We start from the raw sequence: 21828 nt of genomic DNA, 5'->3' as shown, positions 1-21828 counted from the left end.
GTTTTGCGTTCTGAATAATAGAAACACTAGGTAATGCCAGTCAGTTTAACTTATTTTTAGCAAATGCACATGGTCTATGGTAATTCAATTTGCATCAGCCACAGTACATGGGTAGAATGATAACTTAGCCTTCCTTATCTATTTTCAGAAATTTTTACAGGAATGAAAAGCTAAAGTACAACAAAAATCCTGCAAGAGCTACTCTACTTTACAGGATTTAGAAGTAATTATTTTATAAATCACTGCATTTTATGAAACAATAACAATGTAATGAATAAAGAGGATGACTCCCTGGATGGAAGACTCCCCTCACCAAATGTGGGTCCAGGTGAAAAAAATTGCTTTGAGAAAATGCCTCAGACAGCCACCCTCTCCAATTTTTATGAAGATAAAAGGGAGGGAAGTTTTGTTAAACCTGCACGATTCTGTTACTGTCGCTCAGGGGTGTCAAGCTCAGGGGTGTCGGCCTGCAGGGCGTTTATATCTGGCCCGTAGGGCCACCCCGGAAATAGTGAAGGACCGGCCTGCAGTACCTCTGCCAACAAAAACTGAGCTTGGGAGGGCCGCACATGGTCCTCCCGAGCTCTGTTTTCAACTGCGACGGCCTCCTGCAGCCCTCTGCCAGCCAAAATGGAGCCTGGTCCTCCCGGGTTCCATTTTGGCTGGCAGAGGGCTGCAGCAGGATCCTGCCAGCCCCGCCCAGGCCACCACAGGTGCTCTCAACATGAGTGATGTCAAGCTGGCCACGCCCACCCTGGCCATGTCCACCCGCTGCCCTGAGATCAAACACAACCCTGATGCAACACTCAATGAAATTGAGTTTGACACCCCTGCTATAGCTGTTCTGATAAAAGTAACTTTAGATCTGCACAATGTCTGTCTGTTTCATAGTCTGGTTATCTGATACAGCTGACATTAGAATATTATAGTATGGAACTGCATCTAAAAACAATCCCAATGATTTTTAAAGATCAAATATCAATTTTGAAAGCTGGTAATCTTTCTTAGGCAATGAAGAAACATGCTATCATAATTTATCCGGAATTAAATAAAAACTCCAAATATTAAAATTCCTTCATTCATACAATGTTCATTCCTTCTATAACCAAATAAATGAACATTACCTGGAGTGAGATTCAAGACATCAGGACTAGAGAAGTGTGAAGGCTGATGTTCTATTAGCTCAAACATGGGAAGGGCTCCTCTAATCAGTGACAACTGTTAGAAATATATTAAAAACAGTTACATTCCTTTGCTATTTCTAGGGGTATTGAATATTTGATATAAATAATGCACCTTCAGTTCACAGTTTCACTTACAGAACAAATTAATTTCCAGTCTTTATGATTCTAAAGACTTGCTTAAAATGTGTGAATGCACAGCATATTGCAATACTAAAAAAAAAAATGTTCTTCTGAAAAGTATAGTGGTTTTACATACTTGGTATAACTCTTCAGCTTCCAACAATAAAAAAGAACAAAGTAATAAAAGCACAGGAAAATATACTGTATTTGAGAATAGAATGTACACAGTCCCACTTAAGAACACAAATTAATGCAGCCAGCAAGACAGCAGGTTTCAAGTGAGATTTGAACCCAAAGAGGGCAAATTTATATAGTTTGATTCCACTGTTTTTCATTACATTAATCTATCCTTATATGTTAGCTTGTACAAATTTGAATGTATATTTTTGTGTGCATTTTCCCCTAACATGCAGAGTTGCAAATGCAATTTTATTTAAAGATGCATTGTTGTATTGCAAATTACCTCTAAAATGAGGATTAGTGCAGATGCTGGAAAACTAGGAATTTTGCTTTTTATATATATTTGTGAAATGTATGCTTATTTATATTAATCATATTTATATCCACTATCTCACCAAGGGAGACCTATTGGATGAGCTTAATTTTTTTAACCTTTCCCCCCCATTCCTGTAATGTACAATTAGGTTCCCCTTTCTTTTTTCCACTATTGATTTAATATACAAAAGTAGGGAAGTTGTTACTGTCACAAATCAAATCTGCATGCATTTTAAAGAAATTAGGTCATTTAGACTTTGCTACTGTGTAATATTTTCTTGTTCCATCCTCTTTAAATACTAAAAAATGTTAGCTTCTTGAAAGCGAAAGCAATGTTAGAAGTGCTACAACTAGTTATTGCTCAAAGCCCTTCTAGAGATTTAAAGCTAATAATATTATTTTACTGTCTAAACAATTTCATATTTCATTGTTGAACTTTCTATCCAATCATTTTATTGCAACCTAAAATCTATTTTGCATTAAATACAACTGGCGTGGAAATACTGTTTCTAGAACACTATCATTAAATTAATACTTTAATAATAGGTTACAGGATTTCCATCACAATATCCAGCTCTTTACCCTATTTTGTATATTTATTCTTGAAACTACATTCCCAAAGTTCCTTGCCTAGGATTTAGTTTGATGCCTTTAATGTACCTTACATGAAATGCAGAAAAATCTTGGGCTTCAATCTCAAGCAAATAGGATGGATAATTGTAACTAGCTGAGGACCTGTTGATTTTAATGAAACTTGCAAAATGACCAATTGAGATATGGTTATTTCATGTTTTATCATTGAATGTTTCAGAGTTAAGATGATTTGTTTCAGGTGCCTTACGGATTTCATCGTTTCAAGCAGGAATTTGGGAGAATTCCCCAGTGATCATGTGGGCAGTTATGTTCACTGGCAATAGGGGATGATGCAGACACCTGCTGAGACCAGCCTCCTTCTATTGGCAGATGGCTTCCTAGTGGACTGAGGAGCTCCTTGTAAGCGACGAGGCCAAAGTAATGTCTGGAGGGGGTGAAGAGGAATTTATTTTCCTCTTTGAGTGTGTTGGTGGGTTGTTGGCCAGTGCTCTTGTTTAAGGTAACCAGCTCTCTTCTTGGGAGGTGGTGGAAAGTAATTTCCCACCCAGCTACTAGGACCAGTTTGCATAGTACATTACACATAAAGTTATACATTAAAATTTCAATTTCTTATCTTTTAAACATTTTCCCCTAATTTCTTATCTCTTCATGAATGGGTGGAGTTCTTGTGGCTTAGATGCCTACCCCATTCCTGGTTCTTCTACAGATTGCACTTCACTTCAAGAGGCAACTGAAAGAAACTCCTGTGTCCCCTCCTTAATACGCCTCCATAGATTCAACCATTTTTGACAACTCTCACCCTGACTCCAAAAAGGAAAGATTTATTAGAGGGCAATTATACAGCACCCTCCAAGAGGATGATTATCTGGATCCTTTGAAGACATGGGACAAAACCAGCATTGATTTCTTACATAAACAAATAATTCCATGGTAAATCTTAGATTTTGTTTACCAGATGCTTCAAGATAACAGAAGTACTTTTATTTGTACATTTCCCATATTTTATAACTTTTAAAAAACAAATATTCAATGGATATCTCTGAAGGAGGTAAAACATTGTCAATATCAAATAAAGCCCACTGATTCATCTATCCTATAATAGTAAAATGATTGCCTAATGATTAGGCAATCCAGAAAAGCTGTAACCTCTAAAAAAGATATCTAACAGAGCTAACATATGATGACATTGACAAAAGGTATCTTGACAAGATTGCTAGTCTTTTAAAACTAACTCATTTTACCCTAACTCTTCCAAATGCGTTCATTTTTATTATTATTTTTTAAAAAATCAGTTGTCCTAGTTCTGACCATTTTTGTGTTGTTTTTTTTACAAAAAAACTACATACAAACCTTCTTGATTTGCTGGCACCAGTCACTGAAGTCTTCTTCTTTCTTGCAGAAGAATCCCTATAATGACAATATTTTTATTATTCTAAAACAGATTTAAATTAAGAAGACCCCTATTAGATAAGTCATGAATCCTTCTCCAGCATTCAGTATTACAGAGTGGCCAATAGATGTACTTGGAAAGCTCACAAGCTTGTACTTGGTGGGCAATATGAATTCCCGGTAATTAGTATTTAAGACAAGCTGCCTATGATTCCATCAACATTAGTAGGCACTGATAGCCTGATTGTCCATCAACTTGACAAGTTTCCTCTAAAACCACCCCAGTGTTTTGCCATTATATTTACAGGGAGAACATTCTATATTTAATTAGATTCTATATGAAATTATGTCTCTCCTGAATCGCCCTACATTAAATTTCAATGGATGATCTTTACTTGTAATATTGTAATATAATGTAAAGAATATGGCATCTGACCATTCACTTGTCTAGATTTATCTAGGATACATGTCTCTTTTCTGTTACCTGTAATCTAAAAGCCGCAACTATTGTAATCTGGAAATAATTATTTCTCATGCTTCAAAACAGGAATATATTTAATTTTATGATGAACAGGGAGAGCACAACAGAATACGTTCATAAAGAGAGGAATCGGTAGCTAATTTGAACAGGAGTCTCCAACCAAGGGGTCTCTCCAAGACTTGTGGACTTCAACTCCCAGAGTTCCTCAGCCAGCTTTACTTTGCTGGCTGAGGAATTCTGGAAGTTGAAGTCTACAAGTCTTAAAGTTGCCAACGTTGGAGACCCCTGAAATAGAGGATTGTCCGAAATTATAGCACTCCCTTGATAGGAAAGTGAACTTCAGGTATGCATACTCACTACTGCAATAGAAGGATCCAGTTCTGCAATGCTCATTCTGCAAGGCGGATGCTGGCAATGAAAGCTTTCATCAGAGATGTGGCAACTGTCTACAGGATCCACTGCAGGCTGAGTAGTGTGTGGGTCAAGATAGATTAGTTCTTCACCTAAATAAAGATCAATGAAAAGATCATGTATCTACAAGCTCCTTAATATTATCAGTAAACTCTATGTGAGATATATCCATTGGAAACTTAAAAGATTACCTGCAAAAGAACAAGCTGCTTTGGAGAAGGTCACTTTACAATTGACCAGTGCCTTTTACTTGAACATCTTACTGAGAAATATAGCCCTAGAGTAGTATCTCGGTCCTGCCTTTATCTTGATTCCATGTCTCAGACAAAACTATCCCAAAAGGTGTATAATACCACCACTGATCACTGACTGATTTCTTATTCATGAACCACAACAAAATATTCTAATACTGTATGTCATTGTGAAGGATATCTGACAGTACCCCATTCCAGCTGCCAACGCTGTAAAACAGAACTGTACATCAGCACCTTTTGTATTCAAATTGTATTCAAACGAAGTAGTAGACTGACTTGATAATCTGAATTTTCAACTACCCAAACAGTAGAGAGGCATATTGCTATTCTGTTTATTTATTCATTCAATTATTAAGTTATAAACATATGATGCAGTACTCCTTCAAGGACCCCTATTGGACTTGAATGTTTTTGTACAGCTAAATAAAAAGGAATAATTGGAAATTAATTACAGTGCCCCATCCCCCCAAAAAATGACTGCATTTGCCAATTGACCCAAAAGGCTCCCCAGGCCTATCAACAATAATGCCACTGAACAAATGCTAGATAAATAAATACCTAGCAGTGGTCCTCCAAACTAATGGAAAGAAAATGGCTGCTGCTAACTATGTTACATAGAATGCACATAAAAGGGCAGTGGATATTTTAAAATTTTACTACTCTAGTAAAGGCCAATATAAACACCTGCAGCTCTTAAGCTTTTTAAGCCAAGCCTCTAGCATAATTACTATGTAGTACATAGTTTGGAACACTCCACAATCTTTCTTCGTTGAAACTCACACAATCCAAATTTCTAAGGGCAATTTTGAGTCCTCCACCTAATGCATATGGGGTTGGAATGGCAAGTGTGGAGATGAGAATGCGCAGACCACATTAAATTACTGGCTGAAGTAAACACTTCTTCCATCAGGTTTAGGTTAGCTTCCAAAGCAAGTAGAAGCAAGCAAATTCACAAGTTTTTGCTCCTATGACTTTTCCTCTCCTGCCTAGTTCTATTTAGGTTATGAGCAGGTAACAGTAACATTTAAGAAGCAACTGTTTGATATAGATCATCAAATCAATGCAGGCAATACTTCTCAATTTCTCATGGCTAATAAGATATATATGAAATACCAGGTAAATGTTCTAACTCAGAAGGGTTTTCACTCCAGCCTTATGAAATGCTTTCTCCTCAGCATTGCTAGAAGATGTAGGAAGATACCCTATCTGCCAGGACTATGCCCCTGGACTTAGAACAGGTTGAAGCATGTTTTCCTAGACTGACATTTCTGCAGTACTCTTACTCCTCTTTTGAACAACATAATAGGATTTACTATCATGTGCAAATCTTGCTTTTTGACCTTGTTCTGGCAATTGCTAAGTGAATCATTGGTTGTTAAGTGAATCTGACTTCTCCCATTGCTTGTCAGAAGCCATCTGGGAAAGTTACAAATAGTGATATGATCCCAGGACAGTGGAACTGTCATAAATGCATGCCAGTTGCCAAGTGCCCAAATTTTGATCACATGACAATGGGGATGCTTCAATAGTCTTTAAGTGTGAAAGATGGTCATAAATCACTTTTTTATGTGTCACTAAGTTCAAACAGTCACTAAATGGGTGGTTATAATTTCAAGGACTACCTCAAATTTTGTGTATGTGTAATTCTGTGTTACTAGGAAACTTGTTATATAATCTTAATAGTCTCCAAAAATACAGGTTAAAGATTGTCAAACCACTTTATCATAGTACAGGCTGGAAACAAAGTTCAATACATTTTTGCATAATCATGTAAGAAGTTACCTTTTTACAGATCAAAGTTTGAGGGAATATAGATTTTAGGAATGACTAGGTTTGAACACAAACAGATGTTTCCTACATAGTATAAATATAAACTTAAGACCCCATGTCCTCTTCACCTTCGTCTCGTCCTCTTAAGAAGAATGCTTCAAGATATGTCAATAAATAGCACTAAGCCTTGTTTAGTCTACCTTGGCTAACAGCAGCTGATTTGCACCTGAGAAAATGGTTTGAAATATCTTACAGATCCATACTCATTAATATATTCAGCATATATACAGCTTAAACTTACCAACATATCCAATGAAATAATGAGCACTATTCGGTTTTCCTCCAATCACACCTAAGGACTGAGGCATCATAAAACAATGCTGGAAAGTAATATATGCACAATTAATCACAGTGGAAAACAACACTCACAATAAAGGGCATTACACAGCTATTCAGAATAGGTTTTTTTACACATATCCACTACTGAACATTCAAACAAGTTACTTCAGCACTGGGCATTTTTAAGACAAGAAACCACAGGGGAAAGCCATTTACAGTGCAATAGTTTTCATGAAATAACAGTGTCAAAACTATATAATTAGTAAACTCCAATAAAGGGTGACTGACAATGGTAGCACGAAATGATGATTGGCTCCCTACACACAATACCACCACCACAATTTTATGCATAGTATTTACTCAAAACTAAGCTCTATTCTCAGGAAAATGTTTATACAAGTTTGTAGTTTAATCATATTAGTCAATGAAGATACACTTGTTTAGAATTAGCTCAGAGAAAAATATATGACCTTGAATTATTAAATAGAACTAGGATGATTACAAATGTGCATTAGGTACCTGCATATTTAAATCACTGCAACAATCACTAAAACAATTCTATCTATTCAGAATGAGCTGCTCTAATAATGACAGTTCTGGATAGCACAGTTGAATATGTAGATCATGTATTTCAGACATTCTGAGCCTTATAAAGAATTTATCTTGACATGCTATTGCATTCACAGTTAACACTGTTAATTATGAATATGGACCAGAATTATAAGTATTAAAAATGCATACACCAAACCACATGGTTTCAGATATCCAGGTAGTTAAAATTATTGTATACCTTTAGTGTTTCAATATAGGCTTCATTGATATCTGTGAGACCAAGGCGAAGAGGTATCAGCAGCACTAGTGGCTTCCAAAGCAATAAACTGTCTGTAGATACATCTCCATCTGGATAACCATTGGAAAGAAAATCTGATTCTGCAGAAGGAAATGCTGAGGCTCCAGGACATGGACAATTGGGCTTGCATAACCTTCCTGCCAAAAGATAAAAAATCAGCAGAAATAGCCTTGGTTATGCCCATATAGTCTAATTTACTGTTGAATAGCAAATAGAACTACGTACATACAGTACATCTACCACATATTACTTACATTTATTATTGCTAATATAAATGCTTATTTTATTATAATGGAAATATTTATAATCAACATTTCAAAGCCTGGAAGCAGGTTCTTCCACACATTCTGTTGCTACCATAAAGCTACAAAAGGAAAACTTTTTTTCATATGTAGAAACGATCTGTATCTTTAGCTTTGAGAGCTCAACAATTCAGTTTTACCAGACATAACAATAAATACTGAAATATAAAATTGCACTATTTCAGCAATCCACCTCTAACAACAATACCAATAAAAACTTACTCAAACCAATCAATTACAGATTTGATACACTGCAGCAGGCATCCAGTAAACCTAACAAATGTCTTGTGACTCTTTAAGCCCAATTATCTTAAAAACCATATCCCTTCAACAATAGGCACACACTTTTATAAACAGTACAATGATACTTACTTATTTCCTCTATCACAACAGTATTGTCCATGGCTATGTGCACTGCCAAAGAACTCCACATATCAAACGTGGCAAGTTTTCTAAGGATAAAAATTAAAGACAAAGGTATTTAAGTGAATAAGATACACATTAAGAGATCTAGAAATTTGCCAAGGGCAATCACATCATCTGGGTTAGTATCAGTGAATCAACACAAAATGTCAAGTTTTAATCTGTCATATTTTTAATGAAGTACACAAAATGATAGTTATAAAGAGGATATAAATATGTATTACAAATTACCTGCATTCTTCTGTTCCATACAATTTCATACTACTTAATTTTTTATCATTTTGACCAACAGAAAAGAAAGAGCTTACAGGGAAAAGGACTTTCCATCTATTGTTAATATGTTCTTGTTATGGTCATTCAAAATACACTTAACTCCTGATGAGATGCAGTTTACTTGGCAGTATTTTGAAAATGATTTCTCAGTACCTTTTTTCTTCCAGAATTCAATTCTGCATATTCCTAGTCTAGCGTTTTTAACTACTATACCAAATTTGTTCTATTTGTAATGCTATCAATACTCATTTATACAGTGCAATTGATGTATGTAAAGCTTTTTTTAAAAAATAGAATAATTATATTGTTTCAAGGGTCTTTTGAGCTAAAAATATTGTTTTCTTCATTAGACAAAAACTCATTTCCTGCTTATGGTCTTTATATATATATATCTGGTTGTCACCTATAGGATCAAGATGTTGAATCAGATAAGTGTTTGGCCTGATACAGCAGGACATAGAGCAAGGAGTGAGAAATGGAGGCAGAAGAAAGGTATAATTCAATATTATATGAGTTATATGAACTTCATTTTGAAGTTTCATTCAATATTGAGTCTCAGTAGTTTTTCTAGAATTTTTGGAAATTCTAGAAATATTTATAGTGAACTATATGGAATATTTTATTTATTTATTTATTTATTTATTTATTTATTTATTTATTTATTTATTTATTAATTATATTTCTATACCGCCTTTCTCCCGTAGGACTCAAGGCGGTGTACAGTCAAGAAAAATATAGATACACAAACATCATAAAATTGCTAATTAAAATTATTATAACATAGTTTGGCCCAATTAAATAGAACCTAAAATTAGATAACATTTTAAAAACATTCACATGTTCATATGTTTAGCCCCGCTTGTTGGAACATCAGGGTTTTGAGGGCACGGCGGAAAGCACGGAGATCAGGGATATTTCGTATCTCAGGGGGCAGTTCATTCCAAAGGGTTGGAGCCCTCACAGAGAAGGCCCTCCCCCTGGGAGTCGCCAGTCGGCATAATTTGACTGACAGTACCCTGAGTAGTCCCCTCCCTGTGAGAACAAATTGGTCGGTGGGAGGCTATTGGTGGCAAAAGACGGTCTCGTAGGTACCCAGGTCCTAAGCCATGGAGCGCTTTAAAGGTGATAACTAACACCTTGAATCGCACCCGGAAGACCACTGGGAGCCAGTGCAGCTCGCACTGCACTGCAACGAGCTGTACCCATAATCACCCATGCGGCTACATTCTGGACCAGTTGGAGCCTCCGGGTGTTTTTCAAAGGGAGCCCCATGTAGAGAGCATTACAGTAGTCCATACGGGAGGTGACTAGGGCATGAGTGACCGTGCGCAAGGCATCCCAATCCAGAAAGGGATGCAACTGGCGGATCAGGCAAACCCTGGCCATGGCCGTCAAATGATCTTCTAAAGATAGCCGTGAATCCAGGAGGACACCCAAGTTGCGGGCCCTCTCTGTGGGGAACTCTCATCCCCAATTGTCAGTGATGGTACCAGCTGACTATACCGGGACGCCGGAAGCCACAGCCACTTGGTCTTGGAGGGGTTGAGTCTGAACTTGTTTCTCCCCATCCAAATCCGCACGGCCTCCAGGCAACGGGACATCACAGCAAGGGCATCATTGGGGTGGTCTGGGGTGGAGATGTATAGCTGTGTGTCATCAGCATACTGATGAACACTCACCCCGAAACCACGGATGATCTCGCCTAGCGAGAATTTGAAGCAAAAGCCTCATCTTCTTTTCTTGTAAGGTTACGGACAATTCAGCATGCAAAAGAACTGAAGAAACTGATCTGAGTATTACTGATCTATCATTGGCAGAACTGTTTGAGGCTGAGGATATTAAATAAAATATAATATTTTATTATAAATAAAATATTACTACTTTAGAGAAGTAGTAATATTAACAGAATGAAACCTGTATCCACATCATCACAAAACAAGTAATGAAACTAATTCAGATTCTAATTAATAGAAAATGTGATAGATTGCCTAGGTATAGCTCTACCTTAAGTAACATCAAGCTTATCACAAAGCTGAGCAAATAAAGCTGCAAAGAATAATACAAATTGCTCAGGTGATTTTGGGGCACAAGCTAGAACAACTGGAAGATCTACCCACAAACTCTAGAAATAGCCCATGGAATTTATCCCAACACTAGATACAGAATTTTGGAGGCATACTGAGTGGAAAATCAATTTTAACATTTCATTGGGATAGGTAATTTAACTGCTTTATTTTATACAGTATCTAAAACCATAACTGTTGGAGCTACTGAATACTTACTTAAGTACTTGTGCAACTGTATTTGGTCCATACCATTGGCCTATGGATTTGCCTTCTCCAACTCCCATCTGGGCTGCAACAAACACATTATAATTGACCCATTGTATCATTCAAGGCTACTTCTCAATCACTTAAGAAACTTAATTGGACAAGTATTTAGACTTAAGAGTACTGAACTAAAGTCCTTTTAAAAATGTGAAATGTTTTAAATAATAACATACCTATCCAGCAGAGAAGTATATTCGTGATCATTGGAGAAATGTACTACAGTAATTTTTTGGAAGGCCATACATAAAAATTCATCAGGAAAAATCTTTCTACCCTGTCTATAATAAGGAATCCCACTAGGCTTCAAAAGAAGAACCAATAATTCCAGGCATATTAATCTATTGCAATGTTTGTCAACCTTAGTAACTTTAAGAAATTGGGACATCAACTCCCAGAATTCTGGGAACTGAAATCCATACATCTTAAAGATGCCAAGGTTGAGAAACATTGATTTATCACCATCCCATGCTGCTATAAAATCATTATGCTCTTTAGGACAAGGACTTTTTCCTCGGGAAGCATTTTAAAATCTCATCTCTGAGGCTGCAGGCAAGATGTCTGGCAAAGTGATGACCTTGCTGAGTGAACATAGCTGAAAAATTTTGGCCTTTTTCATTTGTTAAGATATAGAAGACGTTTAATGATTGGAAATATATAGATGAAGCCTTGCAAAGATATCATACTTTAAAAAGTGAAAAATAAGCAGTAATGCTTTATTTTGCCATTTTTGGTGCAGTCTGGGGGCTATACATTTCAGATTATGAGTTTTAGTGTGAATGGCTTACCCTGGTGCAGGATAAAGCCTATTCTGAGAGATGCAAAGCATGCAATCTTCGCACTGAATAGAAAGGCAACTTCTCCCTTTAGTATCCAGACACTATGTTTTCCTGTATTCTCCATTAATTCCTTTAAGACAAAATGCCACCTTTTCTCATTATAGCTCCTTAAGTCATTCAGTCACATTCAGTCATATTTCTTTGTGATTGCTAGTAAAGTTGAGAATGCTCCAATGCAAATTAATGTCTCAAGAGATAGATTTTTTAAAAATGATTCTCACAGCAAGAGATTATCTTCCATAGAGAGAGGAGACACAAAAGTAGACAAAAAAAGGCTTAGATAATAAAAGTTGCTTTAGCAACATTATTAAATAAGTGTTTTGAACAAATTGCTGGTTTAAAACAGTGGTGAAATCTAAAATTTGTTACTACCGGTTCTGTGGGTGTGGTTTAGTGGGGGGGGGGGTAATGTGACTGGGTGGGTGTGGCCAATTTTTTTCCCCTTTTTAAACCATTTTTTCTACAAACTCTTCGGCGAAGAGGTTGTAAAAAAATGCTTTCAAAAGGCTCTGACGATCCCAGCTGAGTTGCCTGATCAGTAGAGGCTTTTTTTCTTATAAAAGCCTCTGCCAATCAGGCAACTCAGCTGGGATCGTCAGAGGCTTTTAAAAGAAAAAAAGTCTCTGCCGATCAAGCAACTCAGCTTGAATCGTCAGGGGCATTTAAAAGAAAAAAAGCCTCTGCTGATCAGGCAACTCAGCTTGGATCGTCAGAGGCTTTTAAAAGCATTTTTTCTACAACCTGTTCAGAGGTTGTAGAAAAAATGCTTTTAAGAGCCTCTGACGATCCCAGCTGAGCTGCATGATCACCAGAGGCTTTTTTTACTTTTAAAAGCATTTTTTCGGCCGAAGAGGTTCTAGAAAAAATGCTTTTAAAAACTAACCTTCGCTTTGTGGCGAAGGTTGTTGAGAGCGTGGTTGCACGACAGCTTCCCCAGTACCTGGATGAAACGACATATCTAGATCCGTTCCAGTCAGGCTTCAGACCTGGGTACAGCACGGAAACGGCATTGGTCGCGTTGGTGGATGATCTCTGTCCTGGTCTTGTTAGATCTCTCAGCGGCTTTTGATACCATCGACCATGGTATCATGCTGCACCGGTTGGAAGAGTTGGGGGTGGGAGGTACCGTACTACGGTGGTTCTCCTCCTTTCTCTCCGACCGGTCGCAGTCTGTGTTGACAGGGGGGCAGAGGTCGACCCCGAGGCCCCTTATATGTAGGGTGCCACAAGGATCGGTCCTCTCGCCCCTTTTGTTCAACGTTTATGTAAAGCCGCTGGGCGAGATCATCCGTGGTTTCGGGGTGGAGTACCACCAGTACGCTGACGACACCCAGCTGTACATCTCCACCCCAGACCACCCTAACAATGCCCTTGAAGTGATGATCCGGTGCCTGGAGGCTGTATGGATCTGGATGGGGAGAAACAGGCTCAGACTCAACCCATCCAAGACCGAGTGGCTGTGGTTTCCGACGTCCCGATATAGTCAGCTGGTGCCATCGCTGACTATTGGGGGCGAATCATTGGCCCCCACGGAAAGGGCTCGCAACTTGGGTGTCCTCCTGGATTCACGGCTGTCTTTAGAAGAGCACTTGACGGCCGTGACTGGGAGGATTTTTCATCAGGTTCACCTGATCCGCCAGTTGCGTCCCTTTCTAGATCGGGACTCCCTACACACGGTCAGTCATGCCCTCGTCACCTCCCGTCTGGACTATTGTAACACTCTCTACATGGGGCTCCCCTTGAGAAGCACTCGGAGGCTCCAACTGGCGCAGAGTGTGGCCGCGAGGGTGGTAATGGGAGCGATGTGGCGCTTCCATGTAACACCTCTCCTGCGCGAGCTGCACTGGCTCCCGCTGGTCTTCCGAGTGCGCTTCAAGGTCTTGGTTATCACCTTTAGAGCGCTCCATGGCTTAGGACCTGGTTATTTGCGGGACCGCCTGCTACCACCAATAGCCTCCCACCGACCAGTCCGCTCCCATAGAGAGGGGCTCCTCCGAGTGCCGTCGGCCAAACAATGTCGACTGGCGGCCCCCAGGGGGAGAGCCTTCTCTGTGGGGGCACTTACTGTCTGGAAGTAACTGTTTGATATAGATCATCAAGATATAGATCTGCGTACCTTCCGTCGCGCGCTCAAAACATTCTTATTTCATCAAGCTGGCCTGACCTAAGTTTTTCCCCTTTTTAAATGGAAATTTTAAATTTGGTCTTAAATTATTGGGGTTTTAAATTTTCAGCCAAATTATTTAATTCGTTTTACTTTATTTTAAATTTTGTATTCATATGTTTTATTCCATGGCTGTTCACCGCCCTGAGTCCTTCGGGAGTAGGGCGGTATACAAATTGAAATAATAAATAAATAAATAAATAAATAAATAAAAACAATCCTCTGATGATCACGTGGCTCAGCTGGGCAAGGGGGAGGGGCAGGGATTTTTGCTACCGGTTCTCGGAACCACCCACCTCCATCGCTACCGGATCGGGTGATCCGGTCCAAACTGGGAGCATTTCACCCCTGGTTTAAAACGAATCTTAACCAAAATGTCTCCTGTATGTTTTTCAAATAAGAGTTTCCTATCTAGAACTAAGAGAAAAAGGAAAAATATAAAGATCTGAATAAAGATGGTCTGATTCGTACAGGGGAAATGGTAATACAATACACAAGGAAGAAATATGGATTGAACACATAGTGAGCACTATACAAGAAATATGGTAAGGTAGTTTCATCATGTAGAGAGAATGACTGAAAGTCAAATTGTAAGACAAATAAATAAATTGTGGCTGTTTTGAAAGGAAGAGGAAAACTGGCATCGGAATAGGATTCTCTAAAAGAATTGAGAACTTTAAAGAATGAAATGCATCAAGCAATGTTTGGATATGATGGAAGCAAAGTTTGTATAAGAGTTGTTTCTCAGACTGATAAAGATTCATGTAACCTTTATGTAAAATTCAGCAACCATTATGTAAACTCTGTAACCAGGTGCAGAGTTCTCAGTTAACAGTGATGAGAACTGCCACTCCTCTGCTATATAAGGCGATCAGAAAGAGATGAGAAAATCTCTGTTTTGATATATAAGATATATCAAACAAGATATATTCTAAACTAGTTCTTATGCAGCAAAACTTGTGGGTTTTTTTATTTTAATAAATTTTGCTAAAGATACCTCTGAATTTGTGATTTGGAAAGAAGTATTTTCATAATACTTATGCCATAAGCATAACAGAACTTTTGTAAGGAGAGGAGGATATGAAGAGCTATAGTGAAGCATATTAATCCCTTAAAGTTAAACACATTACATTTCCTTTCCCTAGCTCATGTTTTTTAATTACCTTGGCTTAGTATTTCTGATTCCCTTGTTTCAGTTTGTACAATAACACTGCTTATCCTGAAAGGGATTAAAGTAGGATACATGTATGTATGGTTTACATAACTTATAGCTGAAGGCAAACTGAAGTGTTAGTTTATTGCATTTTATAATCCACAGAACAAAATGTCTTTAGGATTTCTTCTCCAACACAAAATGTAGAAACTCTTCTAAATAATAAAAGTGGCCCTATGTGTTGTTTGCATAGATTATAAAGGGAAAATATAGACATGCTCACATCTGAAGGTATTCTATTAAACTCCATGGAATTTATTTCTAATTTGTATAGCAGTTGGCCCTTACACAATTATGTTTTATTCGGAAATGCCTGTCCCTAGATAACCTAGATCTATAATAGAAAAAAAAATGAAAGGCTGGACCAGTTTCTACATTATTTCCCTAACTCAATTTCCAATAATAAAACATGGTAATTTATACTATGTTTGCAAACGAACATATTCTCACAATTGATTGCCTATAGTGCTGATAATCATCTTACCTATTTGGTGAATTGAGTAGTAACTGTCCTTTTTATCAATGAAAGCATTGAGAACATTGTAATAGTTGTCTGTCTGTTTCTTCCCTTTCATCCACCTCCAATCTAAGAAACAAAAGGCAATGTTAAAGGGGGGAAAAAAAGAAAATCCAACTGCCACCCTTACATTTTCAAGGTATTCATACAAAAATAATCAGCTTGCTTTAAATGGATCCTTTCTAAATCAAATGTTAATGATTATAGTCTGAAACTGCTTGAAAAGATAACTTCAAATACAATCTGCATGTAAAATGACAAACACTTTTCTGCTTTTATTTTTATTGTATTTCACAATCAACTCCACTATTTAATTTCTATGGAAAAATGTATGTACAAAATATACTTTACACTGCAAGAAGTAAATAAACTGATCTGTCATCAAACTTATTGATTTCCACAGCCCTTTTAATCATGACAAGAATTGTCGTCATATTCATGCTGGTGGCACTTCCAGGGTGAAAGGATTAGCTGGTGACATCACCATTGCTCAAGGGACACCCATGGGGGGTGGGGGAGGGAACTTTCATGTCTCCATTAATGGGCCCACCAAAATGGTACCTATTTAGGTACTCGCATTTTTACACACTTTCAAACTGCTAGGTCAGCAAGAGCTGGAGCGGATGACGAGCGCTCACCCCATCACATAGCAGCACTCGGCACTTAAACATGGACTTGTTGATTGTCAACCCAGTGTTCTATCCATGGATAAGATAAAATAAATATCCATGGGTAAAATAAATATCCATGTGAGCCACTGTGTTTCCCAAGAAAAGAATTATACATTTTGTATACATTTTGAAAGAAATAATGCTACCAAGGGGAACTTGGAATATTTGCAAATAGGCCTGCTTCATTATGTATTCCTTTACAGTGAAAAACACCTTTATGAAGGACCTTGTGTTACCTGAATATAAGGAGTATCATGATTTTGCATTATAATCAGCACAGTAATGTGACTTACCTCTGCTTAAGTGCCTGCCAACCAAAGCCTGGGCAAAAATCATCTGGCCACATCTTAGCATACAACCCCAACCAGTGTCAGATGTCGGACCTGTTCCCCCTGCATAAATAGATCACACAAACCAACCTTTTTGATAAGTTGACACTAATAATTTGAAGCATTGGAGTTTTATGATGTACCTGAATAGGTTCGGGGGCCAGAAGTCAAAATACAGTTGTAAATATAAATATGTTGATCTGATATTATGCCCCCCTATAAGGGAACATGCAGCTACAGGTAGTCCTCGACTTACGACCACAATCGAGTCCAACATTTCTGTTGCTAAGTGAAACATTTATTAGGTGATTTTTTCCTCATTTTACGACCTTCCTTGCCACAGTTAAGTGAATCACTGCAGTTGTTAAGTTAGTATCATGGTTGTTAAGTGAATCTGGCTTCCCCATTGACTTTGCTTGTCAGAAGATTACAAAAGGTGATCACATGACCCGAGGACGCTATGACCATCATAAATATGAGTCAGTTGCCAAGTGGCCGAATTTTTACCACATGACCATGGGGATGCTGCAACAGTCGTAAGTGTGAAAAACAGTCCCAAATCACTTTTTTCAGTGCCGTTGTAACTTTGAACAATCACTAAATGAACTGTTGTAAGTCATGGACTCTACCTGTACATATATAGTGTTATATCATATTTAGTGTAATATTTTGTTTCCTTCTCTTGTGTTGTTGTCTACTCAGCAACTCAGTAAATTAGAGAGCAAAATAAAGGAGAACATAAATATAAATACACATTTTAGAATAATGTTATTAAATATAAATTCATATATATATGCTCATGATAATGTTAAAGTTTCCTAACCATTTCAAAAAATACAAACATATTCCCAGATATTAATGTTATAGATGAATAATTAAGTTCCAAAATACTAGACATGATAATTTAAAAATATATAGCCCAAATGCACTATGAATATTTAAAACATGAATTTTACGTATGTTTTTAGCCTCCCAGTTTAGATGTAGGAACAACAACTATAAGAGAATTTTAAGCAATCCAAAAATTCAATCTTCTTAGTAGTACCTCTGGCTCTCAGGCCTTTTTAGAAATTTCACAATGGCTTAATAAAGGCAGATAAATTCTTTTCAAACTTGAAAACTTTTCTATTTTTATAATTTGCTTTTTAATCTTTATGCAAATAGAAAGGAAAAAATTAATTAATCTAAATGATATAAAGTTGCTTGAAAGATGGATGGCTTATATGGTTTAAATAAATATACAACTCTGATTTAAAAAAGAACACCTTTTTATTTTCTTCAATTTCCATCCTTCCATACTATTTTCAAAATGGAAGAATCTTACTTTCAGTAAAGTGAAAACATACTCAGAAGTCCTCAACAGACCATAAGCCAATGTTATTTGCTGAAACCTAGATAGTTGAGTACAAACTTAAATGTCAGGATGCTTTAACAAACACTAAATGGAATATTTATTTATTTATTATGAAATTTATTTGCCGCTCCTCTCCTAACCAACAAATATGCCAGACCAATATTCCAATTGACTTCTTTACGTTGTAAAGAAATACGATTTTTAGAAATAAATATGCACCATTTCCACAACAATTTGGAAAATGAAAACTGGTGCTTACCAATGGCTGGAAAACCTTTTCTATATGTAAACCAAAGACGAGAAGTCACATCCAACAAAATCTCCTCTTTCTCTAAAGGGATGAAAACAACATTTCACTACACTTGCAGAATTTAAGATTGCATGGTTTCAATGATAAACTTTAACTGAAATACATTCATTTTTAATTAGGGTTATTCAATATTTAAAGTTAAGAATAGTATGGCACATATAAAATAGTATATGTGATGTAAGTTTTTTTGGGGGGTGGATGGGAACAGTTTAATATCTTTTGGACTTCTCTCATATCAATAGGAAAGTAGAACACCATCTAGCATTTATTATCTTCAAAATACCATGTTTCCCCAAAAATAAGACCCTGTCTTATATTTTTTTGAACCCTGAAATAAGCGCTTGGCCTTATTGCCATGCATTCAAAAGCCCAATTGGGTTTATTATCAGGGGATGTCTTATTTTGGGGGAAACAGGGCATGTGCTTTCTCTAAAAGGTTCAGCAGAAAGCAAGGCTTTTGTTAGGATGGCAGAGCTGATCCAGAATAAGATCAGGAAACTGGCCTTCATGCATTCTAAGGCATGTCAAATCTATAAAGAGACAGCAGACTTCAAGTCATGGTACAGAATCATAAAGCCCTTGAAATATTAGCAGAATAAATACCTGTTAGTGCGCTGTATTTTCTTCCCAGGATCCAAACAGGCTCTTTTGTTTCTGGGAAGTCTTCATACTCAAACCTGAGAGTATCATAAGTGAGAGTAGCTGCTCAAAACAAACAAAGACAGTAGTCTCAAAATACTTTTAAGGATCTGCCATTCAAAATATAAAAAAAGTTTCCTTCAGAAAATTTCAACAATGTAAAACTGTTTTAAATTATGAAAAAATAGCAATTATGCTCCAGGTTCTAATATCAAACAACAGAGGCAGATACTATTTTATTCCATTCTGCCAATAGAGAAGAATATTTGTAGGTCAGGGTTGAAATGAGAAGTCCTTGGTGCTCTCTGAGCTTGGTTGTTTTCTTGCAGAAGTTTCATTACCAAAACTAGGTAACACCATCATGGTCACTAGCAGTGTTGACTGTGAGCATCTATTTGCTTCTCTGCTTTCAGAAATTAAAGTTTGTTGTACTTATTTTTTTTAAAAAAGGACTGAGAATCAGTACAATGCAGTCTAGAGTAAACCTACATCACATCCTTCTATTTGTCTCATAGTTGTTAAATCCAAATATTACTGTCCAGATAACCCATTCAGTTCAAATTTCACATACTCTGCAACCTTGCCTTAGAGAACATCATGTCCCATACACCATGTGATTCAGAATGGCATTTAATGTGAGAGGTTCCAAGAAAAGACTGCTAAGCCTTTTTCCTCAGTCTAGTCATAAATACATAACATTCATTTTGCACTTGCTATGAAGTCTCAAGTCTGTTACATTCAATACAGTTTACATGAAGTTAAAACTTTATCAATACATATATTCCAAAATTTAAATTATCAAATATCAGAATTAACATGGGAGATTAGACTGGGAAATAAAAATAAAAACAGAAAAAGGGAATGCCAAATTTCAGAACAGAACTTAAAAAGCGAACTAATATTACTCAGTCATCTATTCTTATATAATATTAACATATATTCAAATAAAGATGGAGAAAAGGAAGTTTATAAAGATTTATTCTGCTAATGTCCAAAAACGCAAAATGTCTAATGAGATGGAAACAACAACTGTTATAGGAGCCAGGCTGGAATAAATTTATTTAAATATCCCAAACATATTTACATAGAAGTGCAAGTATAAGTACCTGGGCCTTATTCCCCAAGTACAGTATAGCATATAGGATTGCAGTAAAATTGCAATATTTGAGAATAGTATAGATCTATTGTGGAAAAAGTATGTGTATTTTATATGCCTTAAAATCAATTATTGTATATGAAATATCACTAAATAAAAGAGAGTTTTCAAAATTCATTCTTTAACTAGAGAGCCAGGAGTCCCTGAATTCTAGTCCTGCCTTAGACACAAAGCCAGCTGGGTGATCTTGGGCCAGTCATACTCTCTGCCCTAAGAAGCAGGCAATGGCAAACCACTTCAGAAAAACCACACTGAGAAAACTGCAGGAAGTTTTTGACCAGGAAGTCATCAGATTGATTTGGAGACACCAGATTAATAAACAAATAAATAAAAATCCTTAACTGTCATTTACTAAGATGTATTTGGAAAGTTTCAATAAGAATTCAATTTGGTGTAGATCTAATACAGAACACTGCACTTGTCTTCATAATCTTATTCAGACAGTAAAACCAAGTACATTTTTTAAATATAAAATGCTTGTTTTACACACACACACACACACACACACACACACACACACACACACACACATATATATATATATATATATTAATCTGTTTGGGGAAAGTCAAGAAGTTGATAAAAAGGAGAGTATTACCTATTTGCCTTAGAATCTTAGTTTTTCCATTTGGGCTATGGCACTTTGGTAGGTAGTATTAAAACAGCATGATTTTTTTTCCATCACAACTCAGGTCATTATATTAGTTATATAAGGAACCAGTGCATTCACTTTTAACTACTTAAACAAGAACCTTGGGTCCTTATAAACTTCAGAAAACTTTAAGATTATTTCCATACATCAAAGCACTGAAGGACGAGCACGAATCTTTATAAACCATGCAGTCAACTAATGCTAGAAAAAAACATGGGAATGTATAGTACAGTCTTAAAACTGACATGCTTTGTTATAGTGGAGTTGCCTCTATTTGAAAAGAGAAGGCAAGGCAAAGTACCATAGTAGCCAAATTGCTTTAGCAACTTCTATTAATCACAGTCATTTAACAAAGAAAAAATACCGTAAGAAAACACAGTTCCCAAGGCAACATAACTGACCCTTCATCGACCTCTCTCTTTTAGGCAATCCATGCTCACCGTTCCACCGACTAGCCCAGTCCGCAATTTAGCCCTCTGCTGAAAAAACAAACCGACTCCTTCCTTTCCACACCCATTGCCCGCTACCCCAAATATAGAGAGCTGCATATCGACCCACGCAGCTTTCCCAATTGACCCCACCAAACATTTCCCCACTCACCGGCGTCCATCCTGCCCCCGCCCTCTTAAGCTCGGGGGGCCCACGGCTGTCTCCTGACTGACACAGATCACCCAAGCGGCGCACTTTATACTTCTCATCTCATAGCGCTGCTTTCACCCAATGGCGGAATTGTCCAACACTCGTCTAAGCGACGATTGGCTCGTTTCAGATG

At 37.1% G+C, this 21828-nt stretch overlaps 2 protein-coding genes across 4 annotated transcripts in view; one reads left to right on the top strand and one right to left on the bottom strand.

The window, feature by feature from the left end:
• Nucleotides 1-2777, top strand: part of DTYMK (deoxythymidylate kinase) — a 16922-nt gene extending 14145 nt beyond the window's left edge. The window contains exon 5 of the mRNA XM_034439548.3: nt 2632-2777. Within this exon, the coding sequence (XP_034295439.2) occupies nt 2632-2685 (54 nt within the window). The 3' untranslated portion in view covers nt 2686-2777. The remainder of the gene's footprint in view (nt 1-2631) is intronic.
• The window catches only part of ATG4B (autophagy related 4B cysteine peptidase), a 23511-nt gene extending 1683 nt beyond the window's left edge, over nt 1-21828 (bottom strand). The window contains exons 1-12 of one of the 3 annotated variants that reach the window (XM_034439541.2): nt 21657-21828; nt 19213-19311; nt 18559-18630; nt 16910-17008; nt 15913-16014; nt 11168-11240; nt 8562-8641; nt 7828-8024; nt 7000-7078; nt 4621-4766; nt 3744-3800; nt 1125-1218 (exon numbers count right to left, since the gene is read on the bottom strand). In XM_034439541.2, coding sequence (XP_034295432.1) covers nt 1125-1218; nt 3744-3800; nt 4621-4766; nt 7000-7078; nt 7828-8024; nt 8562-8641; nt 11168-11240; nt 15913-16014; nt 16910-17008; nt 18559-18630; nt 19213-19311; nt 21657-21666 — 1108 coding nt within the window. In that variant the 5' untranslated portion in view covers nt 21667-21828. Of the gene's footprint in view, nt 1-1124; nt 1219-3743; nt 3801-4620; nt 4767-6999; nt 7079-7827; nt 8025-8561; nt 8642-11167; nt 11241-15912; nt 16015-16909; nt 17009-18558; nt 18631-19212; nt 19312-21457; nt 21637-21656 lie in introns of those variants that run through there. The other 2 variants (XM_034439542.3, XM_087872121.1) reach the window with 2 other exon arrangements.

Source organism: Pantherophis guttatus, chromosome 6 (genome assembly GCF_059756535.1).
Source record: "Pantherophis guttatus breed Tessera chromosome 6, ASM5975653v1, whole genome shotgun sequence".
Lineage (NCBI taxonomy): Eukaryota > Metazoa > Chordata > Lepidosauria > Squamata > Colubridae > Pantherophis > Pantherophis guttatus.
The sequence above is the reverse complement of the archived record's forward strand: the minus strand, read 5'-3'. Positions and strand labels throughout refer to the sequence as shown.